Source organism: Melanotaenia boesemani, chromosome 7 (genome assembly GCF_017639745.1).
Source record: "Melanotaenia boesemani isolate fMelBoe1 chromosome 7, fMelBoe1.pri, whole genome shotgun sequence".
In the NCBI taxonomy this organism is placed as follows: domain Eukaryota; kingdom Metazoa; phylum Chordata; class Actinopteri; order Atheriniformes; family Melanotaeniidae; genus Melanotaenia; species Melanotaenia boesemani.
Genome location: NC_055688.1, coordinates 5,830,865 through 5,853,333, shown reverse-complemented (window position 1 = coordinate 5,853,333; position 22,469 = coordinate 5,830,865). Strand labels below are relative to the sequence as shown.

Below are 22,469 nucleotides of genomic sequence, written 5' to 3'. Positions count from 1 at the left end.
GCTCAGCAAGCTGGTGTCTCCTGTCATTGGTGGTGTAGCGATGACTCATTTATACCAGTAGAAAGTTTCTCTAAACCACAGCAGAGAAATAAGGAGCTCTCACACACTGCTGAAGCTGTCATGACTTATCTGTGGAGCTCAGAATGACATCAGAAACCAAAACCAGAACTTCACCTCATCTGACAAAGTTTATCCAGAAATTCAGCATTAAATTTGTCCAATTAACTCTGGAGGGAAGTTTGTTGTTAACTTTGTGTGTGTGTTGCTGTGTTTTCTGTTGTGTGTCTTTTAGATCTGTAACTACCAGGGTCAGGCTCGGGTGGTGGTCCAGCTGGTGACGGCGCTGACCTCTGGCCCTCAGCTGCACGCTCACAGTCTGGTGGGAAAACAGTGTGATAAAGGCATCTGCATCGCTGACCTGCAGTCTAAAGATGCCAGTATCAGGTGTGTATCACACACACACTCACTCAGTCCGAGCAGGAGAGTCTTCAGATGTGGCACTCACCGTGGTTCTGTTCTGGTTCTGGTTCTGGTAGTTTTCCAAACCTGGGGATCCTCCATGTGACAAAGAAGAACGTGGCAAAGACTCTGGAGGAGAGGATGGTCGAGGCCTTCAGGATGGGATACAGCTGTGGAGTCACCATCCACCCGGAGATCGACGCCATGCAAGGGGAGGTCCGAGTCCCCCGAGAGCTCAACGGTCAGTGAGTGTGTCCACCACTCAACTAAAAAACTGGCTGATGTGCAGGGACATAGACAGGAAACTTTGAAATGAATCCATCTAGCAGAGGGTTGATATTAAAAAATGATAAGTCGTATAAAGAGGTGTGTAGCAACCAATAATGTAATCTGTCCCAGTACGGAAAATTTGTCTTAGGCTTTCACCCCAGCTGCAGCCATGAAGTGCTGGACAACATTCAATCAACCGTCAATGTCAGACATTTAACAAAAACCAACAGTTCACAGGTCGTTGTAAATGATCTTTGAGAACCATTGATAAGAAGGGGCATAAAAACAGATTAAATAAAGGAGTACACATAAGTAAATAAAATAAAAAAAAAAAGATAATAAACAATAGTCATAAAAACAGCATCCTTGATCCATCCCCTTTGTTTGTATTTGAAGGCCCAGTTGACACAGGGACAAATGAGTGTTTAAATCTATTTAACCTGCAGAGACCCTCGATGCAGCAGCTTGTACTCCCTGAGCAGAACATGGGTCATGTTGTTGATTATTTTATGGGCTTGTCTGTGAAGGCCTGTTTATAGATGGTCTGCATAGACACGTGATCTTCAGTGCCTGTGATTTTCCATGCAAATTTTAATAAGCGTAGCAGCTTATTTTCCTGTTGCACAGCGAGGTTACCGAACCAAGCGGTGACTCTGTATCAACATGGCCCTTCTGTTCACGCCATGAAGTCACTGCTGCAGTCTGCTACAGACGTAGTCAACATGAGTGGTCCAAGCTGAAGAACTGTCAATGAATACTTCCAGGCCAGAGCTGACCTGTAGATAACCACAGGCTTATGTTCACCTACACCCCAAGGTGTTTTTTTTTCTTTTTAATTAAGAACCAGAACCAGCTACTGTGAAGTAACACATACTTCCATATTGAGAGTTCTGGGTGCGGCCAGAATAACATAATAAATGCATCTGGAAAGTATTCACTTTTTCCACATTTTATATCACATCCTTATTCCAAAATGGAATAAATTCTTTTTATTCCCAAGATTCCACACACAATATTTAACAAGTGAATAAAACACTAAACAAGAAACATTATGTTTTGTGATTAGTGACACAGAATCTTAATAAAAATAAACGGTAGCATGCCTGAATGGGAGTAGGTAGAATAACCCATAATAACAAAACTGTGATGACAGCAAATTTTTATTGTGATGCCATAAGCTAGGCACACCTGCTGTATCTTTGGAAAGCATTGCCCATTGCTCCTTGCAGCACCTCTCAAGCTCCATCAGGTTGGAGAAGGAGGGTTGGTGCACGGCCATTTTCAGATTTCTCCAGAGATGTTCAGTCAGGTTCAAGTCTGGGCCACACAAGGACATCCAGTCGTCCTGAAGCAACTCCTTAGATAGCTTGGCTGTGTGCTTTGGGACATTGTCCTTCTTAAACATGAACCAGTCTGAGTTTGTTTTTTCTCATTTCAGCAGAATCTCATTAGTTTTCAGTGGGAGAAATTTATCTTTTTTTTTTTTTTTTTTGCTATTTTCGTAAACACAAAAGTCCTAGTATACGCCTCCTGATTGAGCCACGCCTTTTTGTGTTTTCATCTTCTTAATTCTCAAGTTGAATGTATTAGGACATAATGACACTGTTTCAGTATTTGCTGAACAAAAGCTAAATGTTCTGTCTAAAAACTTGTTCCTTGTTTTTCCAGAGTTTTAAATATGTTTTGGTTTCTTCTCGTCAGACCACCAGCGCAGCCTGATCAGCAGCGCAGCAGCCAATCAGGCTAAAGAGATGGACCTCAGTGTGGTTCGACTCATGTTCACGGCGTTCCTCCCCGACAGCGACGGCGGTTTCTCCAGACGACTCGAGCCCGTGGTGTCAGAGCCGATCTATGACAGCAGTGAGTCTACACACTCACAAAAACACACACTCCTGTACAGTCTGAAGTGGATCCGTGGGTTTGTTGTTGGTTTTAAACCGGGGCTGAGTCCTCCATCGTTACCCTGACAGCAGCATGTTTGATCAGAGCTGGAGTTCATGAACACTTGCAACTCTAGTTCCCTCTATTATCAACTTTTCACAGTAGCTGATCTAAACTTCATCCAACCATTAGAAGTATAAATATGTAAGAACAGATTAATCGGTATGCTGCATGGTGGCGTGGGGGTTAACCTCGCGACAAGGTCGCTCGTTCAGCAGGCCTTGCTGCGTGTAGTTTGCATGTTCTACCCGTGTATGCATGGGTTCCTCCCACCATCCAAAGACTTACATGTTAGGTTAAGTGGTCACTCTAAATTCTCCCTAGGAGTGAGTGTGAGCATGAATGGTTGTTTGTCTCTCTCTGTTGGCCCTGACATGGACTGGCGACCTGTCCAGGACGTACCCTGCCTCTCGCCTGCTAATTGCTGGGATAGGCTCCAGCTTCCCTGCAACCCTGAATTGAAGTGGTATAGAAAATTGATGGATGGATGGAGATAAATCATTGTGTATCAGCCATGAACAGGCCAGTCATTCACACCTCAGTCAGAATGATCAGTTCATAAATCCAGCATGTTCATGTTCCTGAACATTCCTGCTCACTTACATCCAGAAACGTCCTCATATATGGTAGCAACACACCTGTTTAAAAATCACCTGGAAACTGGTTGTGTTCCTCCTTGAAGTGATGGAGAGGAAAAGAGAATGAGTTTCTGCTGAGTTTGAACCAAACATCTGTTCAGTTCACTCATTCAGGTTCAGTTAACCTTTATTTGTGTGCTGGTTTTAATGCACATAAGGGGACGGAACCAGTAGAATCCATTAGAACCCAAGAAAACGTTCACCTCTAGATGTTGTTCTCTTGTGAGGCTCTTTGGTTAGCCTTGATTGGTTTTAAATATTCTGTAGAAATAAAGATCTTTAAACAAACACATTCCCGGCATCATTCCAGATTCTTCCTGTTCGTGTTGGTGCTGATTTGTCCAGAGGAACAAAACTTATTCTGACAGCCAACACAGATGTTCTCATCCAGTTCAGTGATGTTTGGAAATGTCCGACCTGTCTCTTTCTTCCGGTCAGAGACCAGAAACCCACCGAGATCTTCACCAGAACAGTTTCTGTCCAGTTAGTCTGACTCTGGAACACTGGTCCACATCCCAGCAGAACTCTAACAGGATGTAGGGAAGCAGATCTCACCAATCACACCAGCTCATCTGACAGTTTCTCTTCTACCAGGTTCTGTGTAGATTATATTTACACTTATATTTAGATTGGTACATATGATTTTATTTATTGATTTTAGTTCAGCCTTTAACTCTATGCAGATTCATGTACTTCTTCAGCGGTTGCTGGACTTGGGGTTGATGGGGGGGACTGATCCACTGGATTAAAGTCTCAAAGAGTTCGAGTTAAGGATGTTCTGTCCAAGGAGGTTGTTTTAAAAACGGGAGCACCACAAGGTTGTGTGATATCACCACTTTTATTTTCAGTCTTAACAAGCTTAATGAGAATGAATGATAGTTTTTAAATATGCTGATGTTGATAACTCTGAATATGTTGCTCATGTCTCTAAACTGGAGCAGTGGTGCCAAGCTAGCTCCCTGCTGATTAATGTTGGTTAAACCAAGTAGCTAATCTTAAATCAAACAGCACCCCTTACTGACACTGTGTGACCAGACTGTAAATACAGTCCAGGGTTTTAAATATCTGGCTACACACATAGATGATAAGCTAAGCTTCACTAACAACACAGATCAAATATGTGAGAAAGCCAGCCAGAGACTGTTTTTACTAAGGAGGCTAAAAGAGTTTGAGGTCACTACTGATGTTTTACAAAAGGTGTATGTGCCTCTTATTCAGAGCATCCTTATTTTAAATGGGGTTCAGACATTTGACTGTAGTAAACAGGAACAAATTAAACAGGGTGGTGAAAACAGCGGGAAAGATCGTTGGCTGTCAACATAAAACCTTAGATGAACTTTACAGCTATGCTATCTAAAGGAACATGCCATCAATAACTAGAGATAAAACACACCCCTTCACAGAGGGTTTGAGTTACTCCCCTCAGGCCGGCACTATAGAGCACCTTTAGCAAAAAGAAAAAGCTCTAAGAGTTCTTTTATACCTACAGCTGATACAACTGGTAGCTGATACGTTAGAGTGCAGGCTGCATTACATGCTTGACTGTTTCTGGGTCTGATGTGTGTGTAGCATTTGTATTTTAGGTTGTATTGTAATTACACACTAAATACCAATACTGTAATACTGTTTATAAGTACAGCCAATAAATTTAAGGTCCAGAAGTGGGCCGGCTGGTTTCCAGTCAGGTTTTTTTGGACTTGTTCACTTCTTCATGTTTGGATCATTTTACAGAATCTGGTAACAGCATAGAGCTTTTAACAGCAGAAACCTCCCTCCTCTTTACAGTGAGGAGCTCATATTTGTTTTTACTCTTCATTCTGTGTACATGTTTCTTTTTCTTGCTGCCTGGTTTCATTTCTCTCTTCCTGCTGGCCTGGTTTCTGAATGCTTCAGCTTCCTCTTGAGGAACGAAACCGGCTTTGAGTTCTGTTGCACTTTCATTTTACCACCTTAACCATGAGCACCCAGAACTTTACGCTTCGTAGTTTCTGTCCTTGTATTTATCTTTTGACCCAAGCAACCATGGGTAGAATTTCAGATTATTTTTCATCCGAAGTCTTTGTTTAGCCCTTTAACAAAATGTAATAATAATAATAAGAAGAAGAAGAAGAAGAAGAAGAAGAAGAAGAAGAATACATGTCATATGTATATGTAAATTACTATTTGATGTCAGAATTATTGTTATGCAAAACCTGTCCACCAGGGGGCAGAAGACAAGCGTCAGATGGTATACTGTGTGGATTTGAGCAGTTTTTACCACATGATGATGAAGTAGGTCTCAGAAACTAGATATGATAGTCGGAGAGGAACTGGCATTTTCTTCATCCAGAATTTTAGTTTTCTGATCAGATTTTTGATGACGCTGCTGCTGTAAATAAACTTCACTCACTGATTTGTTTATTTTTCTATTTTTATTTATTAAAAAACAACCTTTAAACAAAACAACTGAAGACTTCAAAGCTTTCTTTGACCAAAGGTCCAACAAACTGTTGAGTTTCAGCTTCTTTTCGGATAAGTTACTAAAATTAAAAACCTGACATTTCTTTGTGAAAGGGAACTGATTTATAGATTATTGTTCCATTAATCGTCTAATCAACTGAGCTCAACTCTGAAATCCCCCTGAAGAACAGAATCAGAAATTTTCGGGTATTTCCTGATACCAGATGTATGGATGTAATAACGTCTGCTCAGAGGCTGGACAGCAGAAATGTTTCAAGCTTCAAGTTTATAGATTCTTCTGTCTTCGGTGAACCTGACATTAGTTGCAGTTTTATGGTTGGTTTTCTGTTTCTGGGACCTGGATTAAACCATATTTAGACACAAGATGGATTCATTTAATCTGAATTGTGTTGTATCAACCAGCCGGTGATCTAAGTTTAACCTCCAGCTTCTCCTCTTTGTTTCCTCAGAGGCTCCGAACGCTTCCAACCTGAAGATTGTGAGGATGGATCGCACTGCCGGCTGTGTAACTGGAGGAGAGGAGGTCTACCTGCTCTGTGACAAAGTCCAGAAAGGTGAGGCAGAATTTAAAACCTGTCCATGACGTCACTTTTCCACTTAACAAACCGAAAATGTTTATCGTGTTGGGAGGGGTTTCAGAGTTTTTGTTGTACTGGAGGAAGTTCATCTTCAGGGATTTTCCCTCCAATATGCAAATCCCTGAGGAGGAAAAGTGATGCTGTGGTGATGTTGTTTTCCTATATCAGAGCTGTGTTTTGACTGCATCTGATCTGTGACTGTGTATCCTAACAGGAGCGAGACGGAACTACGCCTGACGTGTAATAATTACTGCACAAATGTAGTAGAAACTAAAATATTTATGGATTTTATCTCTCAGAAAGAGCTCACCATCAGTGTAAAACTTCATCTGTCATCCATTCTTTTAAATCCGATAGAACCAGACAGGACAGATCAGCTGGACATATATATGTAGTTTGTACAGGTAATGTCATCCCACAGCCTTTTGGATCACTAAAAAATTAATCCATCATAGTGTCAACTATTTTAACTCAAGGTGTCAGTTTTTTTTAAATTTGATTTTTATTAATTTTTATGAAACAGTAGCTAACATATCAGTCAAAACTATATCTATCTATCTATCTATCTATCTATCTATCTATCTATCTATCTATCTATCTATCTATCTATCTATCTATCTATCTATCTATCTATCTATCTATCTATATATATATATATATATATATATATATATAATGTTATAATTTTATTGCCCATTGACTTTCATAATCTTTTATTTTAAGGTGTACAGATCATAGAAATATGAAGTACTCCAAGAAATGACCATTTCTATTACAGTTTTTAAAGGGTTAAGAAATGAGAAGAACCTGGTGTCAAACTGTGGAAATGTTCTGACCACATAAAAATTAGCTTTAGTTTAGATTAATTTTAAAAATGTACAGAAACTACTAAATAATTATGGTGACAAATGAAATGAAAGGATCTTGTTGTGGATGTTAGTAGTTAATGGTAAGTTGGTCTTGTAAGGAACAGTGCCTGCTTCATTTTTTGTTGTAGTTTTTGTTGATCTTTTTCTTTTATTTAGATTTACTCCTGTGTTTTCATGCATTATAAGCTTTAGCTTCCGCCTACACCCTTTAAGTTTTCCATTTTTTTGTCTTTCTTTTATGTCCTTTATTTTACTTTTACTATACAAAATAAAGATTAAAAGATAAAAAAAATGTTACCATGGTAACTCCGCTGGGACTCATTTAAGCCATGATAATAGAACAGAGTTCTCAAATTCATGAGCTGGACTTATCAAAGTACTGTCGGCTGTTCCTGTTTCATGGAATACCTCCCTGATATGTGCGTTTGTGTCTGCAGACGACATCCAGGTTCGGTTCTACGAGGAAGACGAAACGAGGGTGACCTGGGAGGCTATGGGAGACTTCTCCCCCACAGACGTCCACAGACAGGTCGGTACCAGCAGGCAACAGACAAATTCCCATCTCAGCAAAAATCAAAACTGGTTTAAGATATGAACCAGTACACTTCCCAGTACCACATCAGCTTTTCTTATCAGAAAAAACAAGAAATCTCCAGTTCCTTCACTTCTCCGTTTGTTTTGAAGGCCTCATTTCTTCACATCCTAGCTGTTGAAGATGAGAAGAGGACGCAAAGAGACTCAATTAAACCTTTATTTTAAACCGTGACACAGCTGCATCACCTGATCTTTGTTTTAATTTTTATTTTTTACCTGGTTGTGATAAATATGTAATAACAATATAACTATACTTAGTTTTAATTTATAATGTGGTTTTAATGTTCCACATCCTTAATTCAGACATGAGAGACACTAACAAGTCTTCCATAAAAGACACATTAATATGTCTTTGCTCCGGCAGCTCCTGCTGGTTGAATAAAAGGGTGTAAAACAAAAAAAACCTTTTATCCAGCCAGCAGGAGCTGCCAGAGCAAAGACATATTAATTTTTAGGACTACTGCCAGGATCGGGACAATAAAGTTAGAAAGTTAGGAGATCCTTCAGCTCTCAACAATATTAGTGTCATTCTGGACATGTCACTGTAAACGAGGGGGGATAAATAATTTAATCTAATCAGGAAGATCATTTATTGTAATTCTGTAACCTCCAGCAGGATAAAAGCTCAGGCTTTATCGAGTTACCATGGTGATGTCTTAAAACATGCTGCTGTCAGCTTCCTGTATTAGTTTGCATTTTGTGTTTTTTCTAAATTTTTGATACCAAAATTTTAATTTTTACAACAAATTTAAATCTTATTTGTCTGCATGGTTAGTAACACTCTTCTGGATCTTTTCTGTTAACATGTTGCCGTGACAACAGTTTGCCATCGTCTTTAAAACTCCGAAGTATCGAGACCAGAACCTGCAGAAACCGACGTCTGTGTTCGTCCAGCTGAAGAGGAAATCTGACAACGAGACCAGCGAGCCCAAACCCTTCACCTACCACCCTCAGATCATAGGTAAGTCAGCTGACTCTGCCCTCAGATCAGGTTTCAGGGTTGATGCCTTGCTCAGGGGCATTACCCTAACAAATCATTAATCATTGTGTGTACAGACAAAGAGGAAGTTCAGAGGAAGAGGCAGAAGACATTGCCAAACTTCCAGGATTTCAGTGGTCACGGAGGAGTAGGAGGAGGTCTGTACCGAGGAGGAGGAGGTCCAGCTGCAGGAGGTGGACCTGGATCAACAGGAGGAGGTGAAACCAGAAACATAAAACCTTTCTGAAACATGCATATATGAGTTGGTTGAGTTGTGCTGAGGGAAAACCTTCCTATACGCTGATGTTGTTTCATCTGTCCTTCAGGATACTTCCAGTTTCCCACATACAACTATGGAGGAGGAGGAGGTGGAGGTGGAGGTTTCTCCACAGGATACTCAGCTGGTCTGGGGGGAGGAGGAGGAGGAGGAGGAAGTGGTATCAAACATGGTGAGGAATAAAATCTTCTTGTCATAAAGAACCTGAGTGTAGTTTGTCCACAAACTTGTGCCCTGAAAAGATGTGTTGGCCCTTTTCTTCTGTTCATAGCTTGTTTTTAGAAACATCTGTAAATCTGGAATCTGCGGAGAGCGTTCAGCATAAAGCTCAGACTACTTTGCACCAAACTGAAAAAGATTTGACAGGCAGTTTTATATTCACTACAAAAACTGGGATGCTGTGTAAAATGTAAATATAAAAAAAATAACAAAATTCAAGGTTTGGAAATTTCTTTAACATAAGAAGATGCAGAACATGAGGTCCAGACACCAAATTAGGGTGTTTTTAAATGGACTTTGGTTAATTTGGACAATTTTATTCTAAATTTGGGTTAATACTTAACAAAATACCTAATAATAAGTTAAATAGGTGAGAAAAGTGTTTATTCTTGTATAAGCTAAGGTATGATCATATTTATCCTCTACATTTTAACAATAAAATTCTAAAAGTTGATTTACATCCAGTTCTTACCTGATCTCTGTGGAGTTGATCAGAATAAACTTTTTCTGACTGATTCACACTTGGTTTGTAGATGTAAGAAAATGAGGCTCCTGAAACTTGTTTTCAAGATGGTGTTTAATTCTGCCTAACGCTGGAATATTTCTGTACACGTAAATATAAAGAACGAATGTGTGTTTTTAATAAGACTGCTTCTGGTGTAAAAGAGCAGCGAAAGGTTGACTCTACTCTGTAAACTGAGATGCTGCAGCTGAAGTGAACTTTTTAAGGAACTGAAATCAATACTAATCAACGACCTATAATCTCTTTGTTCAGTTTGGAGAATAACGAGGGCAAACTAAAAGATGTCAGACTAAAGGTCCGAACCAAGCGATGAAAATCAAAGGCTTGTATTTGTGTTAAAGCTTCGCAGGGCAACGATGCCGATGACAGCGACGATGACAGCGACCCAGATAACGATTCCACGTCTGGCGCTGTGCTGCGAGCTTCAGGAGGCCCGGAGGAGGGGGAGAGGATAGAGGATGGAGGGGTCAGTGTGGAGCCAGAAGCAGACAGAGGTACGACTCATGAGTCCTGTCTGTGATGAAGGTCTGTGGGGTAATAAATGAATTTACTTTAGCATCATCTGTGTGTGTGTGTGTGTGATGCAGAGCTGGTTCAGGTGACCCACATGCAGCTGGAGGCTCTCTTCCAGTACTCGGTCACAGGTGATTCAGCGTACCTGCTGGCCCCACAGCGCCCACTGATGATGGCGCAGGACGAGGACGGAGACACGTCAGTATACACACACACAGCTTTAACACAGCACACACTCTTCTTTACTAACGCTCCTCTCTGCTTCAGAGGGCTGCATCTGGCTGTTCTCCATAGCCAGCAGGTGGCGCTGAAGAGTCTGACACAGGTGGTGTCAGCTCTGCCTGGAGAAGAAGTCCTCAACACCAGGAACCATCTGTATCAGGTAAGACTCGGTTTTAATGCTTCTGTGCGAAAATATTTCCAGTTTATCATTTATCCCCAAACAAGGGGAAAAGTAAACCGGACTTCTACAGCAGGGAAAAGTCTTAGAAAAACTAAATTTAGCGACATTCAAGGTGAAAAATCATGCTAACTCCCCTACTAGAAAAGGTTTTCTAAAATACAGTTAAAACCTGCATTTGTAAATGAATGTTTATTTACAGACAAGAGAATATTAATAAATGTATAATCTGAGGTCAGCAGGTTCATGTATGGACGTGTCGTGTCCTGGTTGGTTGGAGTTTTCATTGTAGGTCTTGAACAGATCTTCTGGTTTTGTTGGTGTGCAGGTCGTCCCTGTCTGGTGAAGTTCATGTTTTAGTCTTTTTTATAGATTCTATTTAGTTTATTGTTTTTGGCTCAAGTTCATTTCATAGTGATTTTATCAGACGTCATCAGTAGCTTTTGTCATATCCTGTATTCTTTACTGTTAAATCTCCCATCAGTCATAACACAAAGGAAATGTTCACATTTCAGGACCTGAAAAAATCAAACATGTTTTTGGAGGTGCTATTTCCAACAATAACCCACAATAATCCTTAACTCGTTCATTTTCTAACTAAATGTTGTATAAGACCCAACTGGAAGGTGTATATTAGAATATATATATATTTTCCATAATATTATTAAATATTGGCTGATTGAATGAGCAGATCTCAGTTTTACAACATGTAGCAGGTGATTTAAACGTTTACTACATTTCCCAGACTCCTTTGCACCTGGCAGTGATCACTCAGCAGAGGACAGCTGTGGAGGCGCTGCTGCTGGCCGGCGTCGACCCAACACTGACAGATCGTCATGGCAACACGGTGCTGCACCTGGCAGCCCAGCAGGAAGGAGGTGGGATGGTTCAGTTTTTACTGCAGCACCGAGAGATCCAAGGATTGCTAGACTACAGCAACACAGCAGGTACACACACAAACACAGGAGTAAACACACACACAGATGACTGCTGAGTGCTTAATGTCTCTGTTTCCATGGTTACAGGACTGTGTGCGATCCACCTGGCTGTTTTGGCCAATCAGCTGTCTTGTCTCAGGGAGCTGCTGGATGGCGGGGCCAATGTGGAGGCTCAGGAGCGCAGCTGTGGACGGACCGCCCTCCACCTCGCCACGGAGACCAACAACGTGTCGCTGGCCGGCTGCCTGCTGCTGGAGGTAAACATCAGGCAGTAAATGTTAATTTGTTGTTCTGTTTGTTAATGTGGATGAGTAACGGGAAACACCAAAACGTTGTATCTTCAAAGATAAAAACAGCTTATTAGGTTGTGTCATTTTAAATCTCCTTGTGTTTATTTCGATTGCCAGGGAAACGCAAAGGTGGACTGCTGCACCTTTAACGGCTCCACCCCCCTCCACATCGCTGCAGGGCGGGGATCCATCAAGCTGACAGCTCTGTTGATGGCTGCAGGTGAGTCTGAAGTTCCTCCTGTTCCTAACAAATTTTTCATCACATTCTTTTAGAGAAAATGTTCATCATTCATCTCCATTGGTTGGCTGGAGTGAGTAAACTGGTGAGTGGTCAGCAGGTGGCGCTGTAAGCTACATTACACATAGTGCACTAAACAGAGTGGTCAGGAATCTAAATGTGGAGGAGATAAATGGAGACTTCAGGATGTCTCCAGGTGTTAATTCAGCAGGAACAGCTGGAGCTGTCACATTTAAAATTCAGATATCCTAATATGAAGCTCTGTGGTACCTCCATTAGTCCAGGAAATATTCAGAGAACCAAACCAAACCAGAGGAGAGTCAGAAATCTTAACTTCATCTGTCTGAACAGTAGAGAAAACAACACATCAACATCATCATCGTCACTGCCCTGAGCTTCATCTTAATCTGAAGTATTGTTTCCATCAAAATCCTCCAACATTACAGAAAAATCTGCTCTGATCTTAATCTTTGAGCAGCTGCATACCTGCAGAGCTCCACATTCAGCTCCAGAAAGGTGAAGTCGGACGATCCAACCTATGGTGCATTCACACCAGGATAATCCAGTAGACTTTGTTCGATTGGGAATGCTGAGAAATGTTCTACCTACGTTTATTTTGCTTTGCTTTTACACCGGACTTCACAGAAGTGGGCCAAACCATCTGGACACAGTCACAATAAATGCTCGCTAGAGGCGAAATTTTCCAAAACAATTACTAACCAAGAAGGAAAAACGCAGGATGAAGAAGAAAATCTGGCTCATTGATTAGCCAGGACCAAAAATGTCTCGTTCACTGCAAGTAAACAAAGGGGCAACACATTGGATGGTCCATCTGCTTTCACACTGCAGGCCAACCACACCGGGGATACCCCTGGTTTTCACGCGAATCAGAGGTCACTTCTTTGGTCCACATTAAAATGTTAATGGGTTACATACTGCTCCAAACAAACCAGATCAAAATTTAATCAGAATTTTAACAAGAATTTCATTCAGTGAGGCTTCATCAAGTCCAATGTAAGACAGAAAAGTACCGGAGTTCATTCCTGCACCATCACCCTCCATAACAAGACATTATCATCATTTTCTTCTAATTAACTATTATTGTTTTTTAATAGGAACAAAAAACTACTACAATATTACTGTTTCCCTTTGGGATTAATGGATTATTTTATTTAATTTTTTTATTTATTTATTTATTTTAAACCAAACAGAGCCATCCCCGTGCATGATAGGACCAGTTAGCAGATGCTGCCACAGAGGTGAATTCAGGCTATTTGTAGACATACAATAACCAGAGCATAAACATCTGTTCCACTCATTTATCAGAGGAAACACAGCAAGGATGAGCAGCCATGTCTGATAAGTTTTTTTTCATGGATTTCTTCTCTTAAGGCATCGGGTCATATCACCCACGGCTGAAACTCCACTGCTCCTGTACAGCTAAACCTCGACAGAAACTGGCCACCCTGTTCATAATGTGGCCTTTGATTGGTTTAAAGGAAAGTTTTCCACACAGCAGGAACCACAAGCAGTTGAACCTCCCAGGTTTGGGGGGTCAAAGCGACACGGAGTAATGTTTTCCTCTGGAGCAGCTCTCATGAAGGCCATAAAACCATAAGTTGGTTTTACCTCTGAGGCTAACAGAAGGTCGTAAAGATGCGACCAGCAGCTGCATTTCATATGAAATGATGATGACTCTGATGCCTAGTGAGAATTTGGATCCCTGATCAGTTTATTACTAAAACAGCTCTAGAAGTACTCAAATTTTATATAAATTCATTTATATTTAGGAATTAACATATTAAGGAATCAGTGTTCCTGAATATGACCCAAAAAGAAATCCCATTTTCTGTATGTTGAAGGTACAGAAGATAAATAACAATATGTGGATTTTATTTAAGCTATTTTTTTTCCAAAAATAACATTAAACCTGATACCATGGTCCTCAGCCAGAAAAGGGTGGAATGTTTTCTACAGTGGAGGAGTTCACGTATCTCGGGGTTCATGAGTGGGGAAGGGATGGAGCGGGAGATCGACAGGCGGATCAGTGTGGAGTCTGCAGTGATGAAGATTCTGCATCGGTCTGTCGTGGTGAAGAGGGAGCTAAGCCAAAACGCAAAGCGTTACCAGTCAGTCTACGTTCCTACCCTCACCTATGGTCACAAGCTGTGGGTAGTGACCGAAAGAATGAGATTGCAAATGGTGGCCGGGCTCTCCCTTAGAAATGGGGTGAGAAGTTCGGTGATCTGGGAGGGGTTCAGAGTAGAGTCGCTGCTCCTCCGCATCAAGAGGAGCCAGATGAGGTGGCTGGCATCTGGTCAGGATGCCTCCTGGACACCTCCCTGGTGAGGTGTTCCAGGAGACCCCGGGGAAGACCCAGGACAGGCTGGACGGACTACATCGCTCAGCTGGCCTGGGAACACCTCAGGATCTCCCCAGACGAGCTGGCGAATGTGGCCGAGGAGAGGGAAGTCTGGGCTTCCCTGCTTAAGCAGCTGCCCCCTTGACCTGACCTCAGATAAGCGGTAGAAAATGGATGGATGGATGGATAGATATCAACCTGATCAAGTGAGGTGGAGCTCATTAGCATATTCATAGATCACTTCTCAGTGAATGAGGAAGGCTTTGGAGCGGAGATATTAATGAAGAGATTGATGATCTGGTGGCTTGTTACTCTGGAGTGGTCTCTGAACCAGATCAGGATCCAGCTTACAGGAAAAAAGACATGGTTAGAAGGTTTTCCTGACCCAACAGATCCATTTCCGAGTCCTTCCACATCGTCGTGTGGACCTGGCAGAGCCGTTCTCTGGTTCTCCATCCAGCCCACTCGCATTTAAGTTGAACAGATTTGTTTCAGCATCATGTGATGAGATGTTCAGCTTGATCGTCTTCATGTTTGGGTTTCAGGAGCCGACCCGCAGAGGGAGAACTTCGAGCCGCTCTTCTTCAGGGAGGAGGAGGAGGAGGAGCAGTGCTCTGAGGAAGAGAGGGAGGATGAAGATGATGAAGGCTACATCCCAGGAACAACTCCACTCAACATGGCCGCCACCTCTCAGGTATGTTGGTGCTCACACTCAGTCTCAAACTGGTTCTGATGATGGATCAGATGATGACTGTATGTGTGTTTGTGCAGGTGTTGGATCTTCTGAACGGTAAAGAATACGAACCAAAAACTCCTCATAGAGCCTTCATCCCTCCTCAAGGTGAGCTCCTCCGACCCGGTTATTTCAGTGAGGCTTCAACATCATCATCAACACACACACACAGTGGTTGGTGGGCTGAGCAATCAATCGATTTTATAGATTAATTCAGGATTTCTTCCAACAGTTGTCGGATTTTTTCCAACAGTCGCCTCAGCCCTCCCCCTGTCCGTCTTCCACAGAAACACGCATATCACACACACACTCACACAAACCAAAACTATACATGGCTCTCTTTCTCATATATATATATATATATATATATATATATATATATATATATATAATGTGTGTGTGTGTGAGAGAGAGAGAAAGAGAGAGGCACATTTACATGCAAAAACATTTTTTGATCAAAACTATAATGTTTGTTCCTTTTACATGATGTGTGTGTTTGTATGTGCAGGTGACCTGGCGAGCCTGGACGTGGCGGTGAAGCAGGCCGTATGTGATGCTCTGGAGAGTGAAGGATTCTGGGAGAATCTGGCTCACAGTCTCGGCCTCGGCATCCTGAACATGGCCTTCAAACTGAGCCCCTCCCCCGCCAAAACCCTGCTGGACAGCTATGAGGTAACACACAAACATGAATATGGCAGGTTGAGTTGCCATGGATACAAACCTGTTTGGGCCTCTGCTGATTGAGCACAGCTCATGTTGGTTTTGATCTGCTGTCAGAGTGCAGGAACTCTGTTGTGGTTCTTAGAACTGCCAGAGGAAGTCCTGCCTCTCCTTTTGTTCCCAGGAACTGACCTCAATAACCTTGTTTCCACCAATCGGTGTGGGTCAGAACAGGACAGTTAGGGTGCGGATATGGTCTGTAAACTGTAATCTCTTCGTGTTTCCACAGCCAACCGTAACCTTAGTGTTAGTGTTAGTTTTATTTTGATACCAAGATGGTTTACACAGAGTTTGTAATTGTAGAGAAATAATTATTTTTGGTAGGAACCCCATCAAAGCGCTTGGGGCTTAAGAGGTTAATGATTTCTGTGACCTTTCAGCTCATCACTGAGCATGAATCAAACCATTTTAAAAGTTCAGCTCATCCTTTACCCCCCGTAAAAAACTAAAACATTGTTTTTCTGCTCCAGCAAATGCTCTGATGAATGTTTCTTTCCACTCTGCAGGTTTCAGGTGGGACAGTCCGAGATCTGCTGGCTGGTCTCAGGTCAGTGGGAGAGTGTCGAGCCCTGAGCATCCTGGAGGAGGCGCTGCATCACAACCAGGAAACTTCGACAGCTGATGACATGACCGGTAAGCACACTGTCTCTAGTGGCCGCTAACGTAGCCGTCTCCATGACAACGGCTCACCTAGCTGTGTTTTGTGTCCACAGGCGAGGCTCTGTGTGCTCAGGTTCGAAATCTAAAGGTGGACGTTCAGATTGACAGCGGGGTCTGTGACAGCGGGGTGGAGCTTTCCACGGCGTAACCGTCTGATTGGTCCGTCTGCAGCTGCTTTCATCAGAGTAAAGCACAGGTCATCCATCCATCATTCATCTATCGTCCATCCATCCATCATCCAGCCTGCTCTTCGGAGGATGCAGCGCTCCTCCTTCAGGTTTGCATGAATCGTGTCCTGATGAGACACAAACAGAAGAACAGCTGACCACGGGTCGCCCTGACTTGAGCCGAGTTTGGACTGCCAGGGAAGACGCCTACAGCTTTGACCTGAGCATCCTGAGAAGCTGCTGAGCTGTTCTGTCGCTATGGTTTCAGCTCCTGTGGATGAGCTTAGAGATGAAGACATGGATTTGAGGGATTTCCTGTGGACTTTGTCTTGATGAAGCTCAGCAGCAACTCTGCAGGAAAAGGTGCTACTAAAACTCAAAATGATTGTAAAGAGGAAACTTCAGATGTTTTCGGGTCTGTCTGAGTTCAGAGCTCGAATCAGCTGGTGCGTGACCGTTGTTGTTTTCATGTTTAGTTCAGAACTCTGACCCGGGATCAGCTCAGCAGCTCCCAGGACGAGCTACAGGAAGTGAACCATTGGATAAGACCAGAAGGTCCTGCCCCCACAGAGAGCACAGTTTTCTCCTGCTGGTCTGGACCATTGTGGTTTATTGCACACCATTAGACCTGAACTCTGACTTCAAGACTTCAGAAACCGACAGATCTGCTCCATCTTCCTTTACCCAACAGCATTCGGTGTGTTTTTTCACAGATCTGAACCCAGTCCAAATTCAGGTGAGAAGAACGACCAACAGGCGTCAAGTTTGAACTTTGTTTGTAATCAAACAACAAACAGGAAGCAGCTGATTGGTTCGCATTTCTATTTCTATTGACTTTAATTCTGAGTGAATTTATAATCGGTCACTTCGCAGCCGCTCAGATGATCACATTCTTCTTCTTTCACACTGAGACAAACCTGAAAACATCTTGAAATCCAGCTGCGTGTTATCATCTGATTTTTCATGTATTCAATGTTTTTTTGTTTTTATTATTCTGTCATGACTCTGAACTATCTGCAGCCGACATGTTAGAGCACAGAGAAATGTTTAAAGAATGCAAGGCATTGTGGGAAATGTAGTCCAAAACTGTGAGTTGTTGCCCTCCATCAGCGTGAAGCCAAAGTTTCTATTTCCAGCAGATATTTATGTCCCCATGACCTGTAACTGGTGTTTTTTAAATAAAGTTTTTTATATAAATACTGTTTCTTAGTGCATTGACTGAATGACTGAACTGCTACAGTTTATATTGGATTAATCAACACAACTGTGCAGGTTTTCAGATTGTGAGGCTGATGGAGACGTTCACACTGAGGATACACTGAAGCATGATAAAGTTAAAACACACCTTTCCTTTTTTTCTCACTGTTCTCCAGCTCTCCTGCTCTTAATATGCAACATTAATTAAACTTACATAATTTATTACCTTAGTTTAACATTAAATGGAGTAAATAGAGCCATAAAACACTGAGATAAAGCAAATAAAAAATTAAAAGAAGTTGTTCCTGTTCAAGAGTCTCACCTGTGCTTTGATTTTTTCTTACACAAGGCCTAAAATGAAAAGGTGAAAGGTGGGAGTGGTAATTTTAATACAGTTGAGGCACAGTCCATAAAGTAAGCATTAAAACACAAATAACTTGATATAAATACAATTAATGCAATCATCTACAAATCACATGAAACAATATTTTATTCACAATACAACACGGCATTTCTGCAGCAACGAGGTGATTCCCAAAGACATCTTTGCTGAAAACTTGCCATGTCAGCCTGGTGTACAGAAATAAATCCAGCAGACAGAACCTGAGAGATGCATCAGTTGATCCATCTGGTGTTGGCAGAAGTATCAGAAATTGTGATCGTAAAAGGGTGGCTGTCAAGAAGCCATGCTTAAGCAAAGGCTGGCACACACAAGGATTTTCTCATTCTGAAGAGATTTTTTTTATCTGTTAGAGACCCCGCACATAAAGATAAAATCAGACATTAACAGTTTTGATCGTACTGTGTGTGCCGTGCTCCAATAATCTCAGCCAAGTGGCAACCTCCGGCGGTAATATGTGAAGCCAAAAGATTGCAGTTTACCTCTCATCCGCTAGGGGCTGGCTCCAAAACAGAGCAAATCCCCATAGACTCCCATGTTAAAAAGACCAACTTCACAGCAGAAATAAACATGTTTAAAGCCTGGTACAAAAATACATTTAGGGTTGATAGGTCAACAACTGTGAGGGGGTGAATTTTTTTCTAACTTATCTGTTTGGATGTTTTTTTTTGTAATTTAAGTTTTTATTAGTTTTGCATTTTATAAACACAATACAAAAAATTGAACAAAAGAAAATAAACAAAAACAAATTGGTGAGGATAAACTGTGTGTATCCTGTCAAGTCACTTCGTACACATATAAGTGCAAAAGCTGTCCCATTGTTCCAAGATGGCTTCATTTTTACAATGCATTCTTCCCAGCATTTTTTCACAAGCAATATTTTCAGTCATTTTTTCTGTCCACATTTTAACTGTTGGAACCCGAGGGTCCTTCCAAAATTTCAAAATAAGACGGGCACATGTCACCAGTCCAGTATTTAACACTCTGAAGGTATGTTTATTCAAAAGAGGTACCTCACTTTTATCTCCTAATAAACATAGTTTGGGTGATTTAGGCAAAGTACAAGGTAACCAGCCCTGCATGTAACTCAAAATGCTGTCCCATATCGGAAAGACTTTGGGGCATTCCCAGAGAGCATGTATCAAAGTACCTCTACTCATTTGACACTTCCAACACAGATCATCTCTGCCAACACCCATTCTGCAAAGTCTGGATGGTGTATAATAATATCTATTTAAAATTTTGTACTGGATAAATTTACCCCTGGCTTCTCTAATGTATAACCCATTATTTAAAAGGATTGAATCCCACAAATCATTATCAATTTTGCAACCTAAATCTTTTTCCCATATTACTTTGAGACTTTTACTTATATCTTTTGAAATCCAGGGGCAAATATTGTACCATTTTGAGGCTTTACACAATAGTGGGGGTAATCGCAGAAACGTCTCCACCGGGTTTTGCTCCTGTAATACCTTAACCTTTTCTTTTAAACAATCCCTTATTTGCAAATATTTCCAAAAATGACCAGGACCTTCCAAATTAAATTTGCATTTGATATCATCATATGACATGAACACATCTCCAACCAGTAAATCACCAACAGTTCTAATACCTTTCCGTAACCATTGTGTCCAATAGATAGTTTCTTTACCAATTTTAATTTTAGGATTATGCCACAAGGGGGCATATTTTTGAATATAAGGGATAAGTTTGTATTTCTTATGTACCTCCAACCATACCGTCTTTGAAAATTTCAAGATAGGATTTTGCAAATTATTGTTTTTACTTATTTTTTGTAGCAAAATTTCAATTGGCGTGAACGGAGATGCTAGTTTTCGTTCTATAAGAGTCCAGTCCAGGTTGATCTCCCCTGCCCAATGCTTGGCTAATCGAGACATCTCGAAAGAAATGATATAGTGCTCTATATTGGGCAGGGCAAGTCCCCCTTCCTTTTTGGGTTGGTAAAGTCGATTAATATTGATACGGGGTTTTCTACCATTCCAAAGAAAGTGCTTTATCATATTGTTATAACTTAATATCAGTGGCCGCGGGATGCACATAGGCAACATTCCCGTATAGTAATTAATAAGTAGAGCTATAACCATTTTTACTGTATTAACTTTCCCCCATAATGTCAAATTTAACTTAGTCCATTTATCCAAATTAGTCTTAATTTTGTTAAGCAATTTTCCTATATTGTCAGCCATAATGTCATCTATATCTGGGCCCAATTCAATTCCGAGATACTTCATTCCTTTATTCATCCACTTAAAATTGAGACCAGATAATGAACCACGGCTGCAGGTGTGGGAGACTGGCATGGCCTCAGATTTATGCCAATTTATTTTGTACCCAGAAAACACTGAATAATTATCAATAACATCTAGTAAATTTGTAATAGAATTTGTGGGATCCTGACATAATACCAAAATGTCATCTGCGTATAAAAACAATTTGTGTTCTCTGCCTCCCCCATGTACACCCTTTATTTTTGAATTTTCTCTAATTTGAATGGCCAAAGGTTCCAAAAAGATAGTGAACAACAGTGGACTTAAATTGCACCCTTGACGGGTTGATCTGGAAATATTAAAAAATGAAGAAAGAATCCCATTTGTGAACACAGCTGCCTTTGGACATGAATATAAGGTTCTAATCCATTTGCAAAAGTTAACACCTACACCAAATTTCACCAGGGCAGTGAACAAAAAACTCCATTCTACCCTGTCGAAGGCTTTCTGGGCATCTAAAGATACAGCCAACACAGGAGCTTGATTATTTCTATGCACCCATAAGAGATGCAGCAATCTTCTCATATTATTAGCAGCAGATCTGCCCTTGATAAACCCTACCTGGTCCCTATGAATAATTTGAGGTAGTACAATCTCTAACCTTGTTGCTAATATTTTGGATAATATCTTACAATCAACATTTATTAAACTTATTGGTCTGTAATTGGCTGGGTCAGTTAAGTCCTTATCACCTTTCGGAATTAGTGATATTACTGCCTCGTTAAAGCTTTCAGGTAGTACCCCATATTCAAACGCTTCGTGGAATGCTTCCGTTAAGAATGGGCAAAGTATGTCCATGAACTTCTGGTAGAATTCAACTGGAAAGCCATCAATCCCTGGTGACCTTCCAGTTTTCATTGCACCAATGGCTTTTTTAACTTCATCCTCAGTCAGAGGGCTTTCCAATTTGTCCTTTCCCTCGTCTGAAATTTTTGGTGTTATTATTTTGTCAAAAAATGAATTCAATTGATCCGTACTAACCGTATTCTCAGATGTATACAAGTTTTGATAAAATGTTTTAAAAACCATATTAATGTCTGATGAAGACGTAACTAATTTATCACCTTTTTTAATGGCAGTAATAATATGTTGGTTATCCATTTTTTTAAGTTGTCGTGCTAATAACTTTCCAGTTTTTTCACCGTTTTCATAGAAATTAGTTTTAAGCCTAGAAAGAGCGTATTCCGCTTTCTTGTTATAAATTTCATGGAGACCGAATTTAAGCTGACAGATTTCTTTAAATGTATTATTATCAAATTTTCCAGCCAGTTGTTTATCCAGTATACCTATACGTTTTTCCAACGTCTGGATCTTTTCTTTACTTTCTTTAACTTTACTAGAGCTATAACCTAGACACTTGCCACGAACAAATGCTTTCAAAGCATCCCATACAGTGGCCAGCTTGTCTGTAGATCCAACATTCACCTCTAGAAAATACTGTATGTCCTCTCTGAGTGTTGAAACAAATTTTTCATCCTGCAAGATGCTTGAATTCAATCTCCATCTGCCCTTGCTCTTCATCTCAACCTGTAAGTTTATGTGCAGTTCCACAGGTGCATGATCTGTTAACGCAATGACACCTATTTTACAATTCTCTACTAAATCAACACATAAATTGGAAATCAAAAAATAATCTATTCGAGAATAAGTTTTGTGGGAATGTGAATAAAAGGTGTATTCCTTTTCCAGAGGATGTACAAGTCTCCAAATATCTACAAAACCGAGATCATCTTTTAGAGAGTCTAATGCTAAT

The 22,469-nt window shown here is 41.0% G+C and overlaps 1 protein-coding gene across 1 annotated transcript in view; it reads left to right on the top strand.

Moving 5' to 3' along the window:
* LOC121643221 (nuclear factor NF-kappa-B p105 subunit-like) overlaps positions 1 to 18,025 on the top strand; it is a 46,320-nt gene extending 28,295 nt beyond the window's left edge. Inside the window, 22 exon segments of the mRNA XM_041990524.1 lie at positions 293 to 444; positions 537 to 700; positions 2,431 to 2,589; positions 6,218 to 6,322; positions 7,653 to 7,744; positions 8,632 to 8,770; positions 8,866 to 9,006; positions 9,115 to 9,237; positions 10,149 to 10,301; positions 10,395 to 10,495; positions 10,497 to 10,518; positions 10,588 to 10,622; positions 10,625 to 10,702; positions 11,466 to 11,667; positions 11,746 to 11,915; positions 12,066 to 12,168; positions 15,094 to 15,242; positions 15,320 to 15,389; positions 15,790 to 15,953; positions 16,508 to 16,634; positions 16,715 to 16,749; positions 16,751 to 18,025. Of these exon segments, the coding sequence (XP_041846458.1) occupies positions 293 to 444; positions 537 to 700; positions 2,431 to 2,589; positions 6,218 to 6,322; positions 7,653 to 7,744; positions 8,632 to 8,770; positions 8,866 to 9,006; positions 9,115 to 9,237; positions 10,149 to 10,301; positions 10,395 to 10,495; positions 10,497 to 10,518; positions 10,588 to 10,622; positions 10,625 to 10,702; positions 11,466 to 11,667; positions 11,746 to 11,915; positions 12,066 to 12,168; positions 15,094 to 15,242; positions 15,320 to 15,389; positions 15,790 to 15,953; positions 16,508 to 16,634; positions 16,715 to 16,749; positions 16,751 to 16,948 (2,682 nt within the window). The 3' untranslated portion in view covers positions 16,949 to 18,025.
* Positions 18,026 to 22,469: the final 4,444 nt, after the last annotated feature.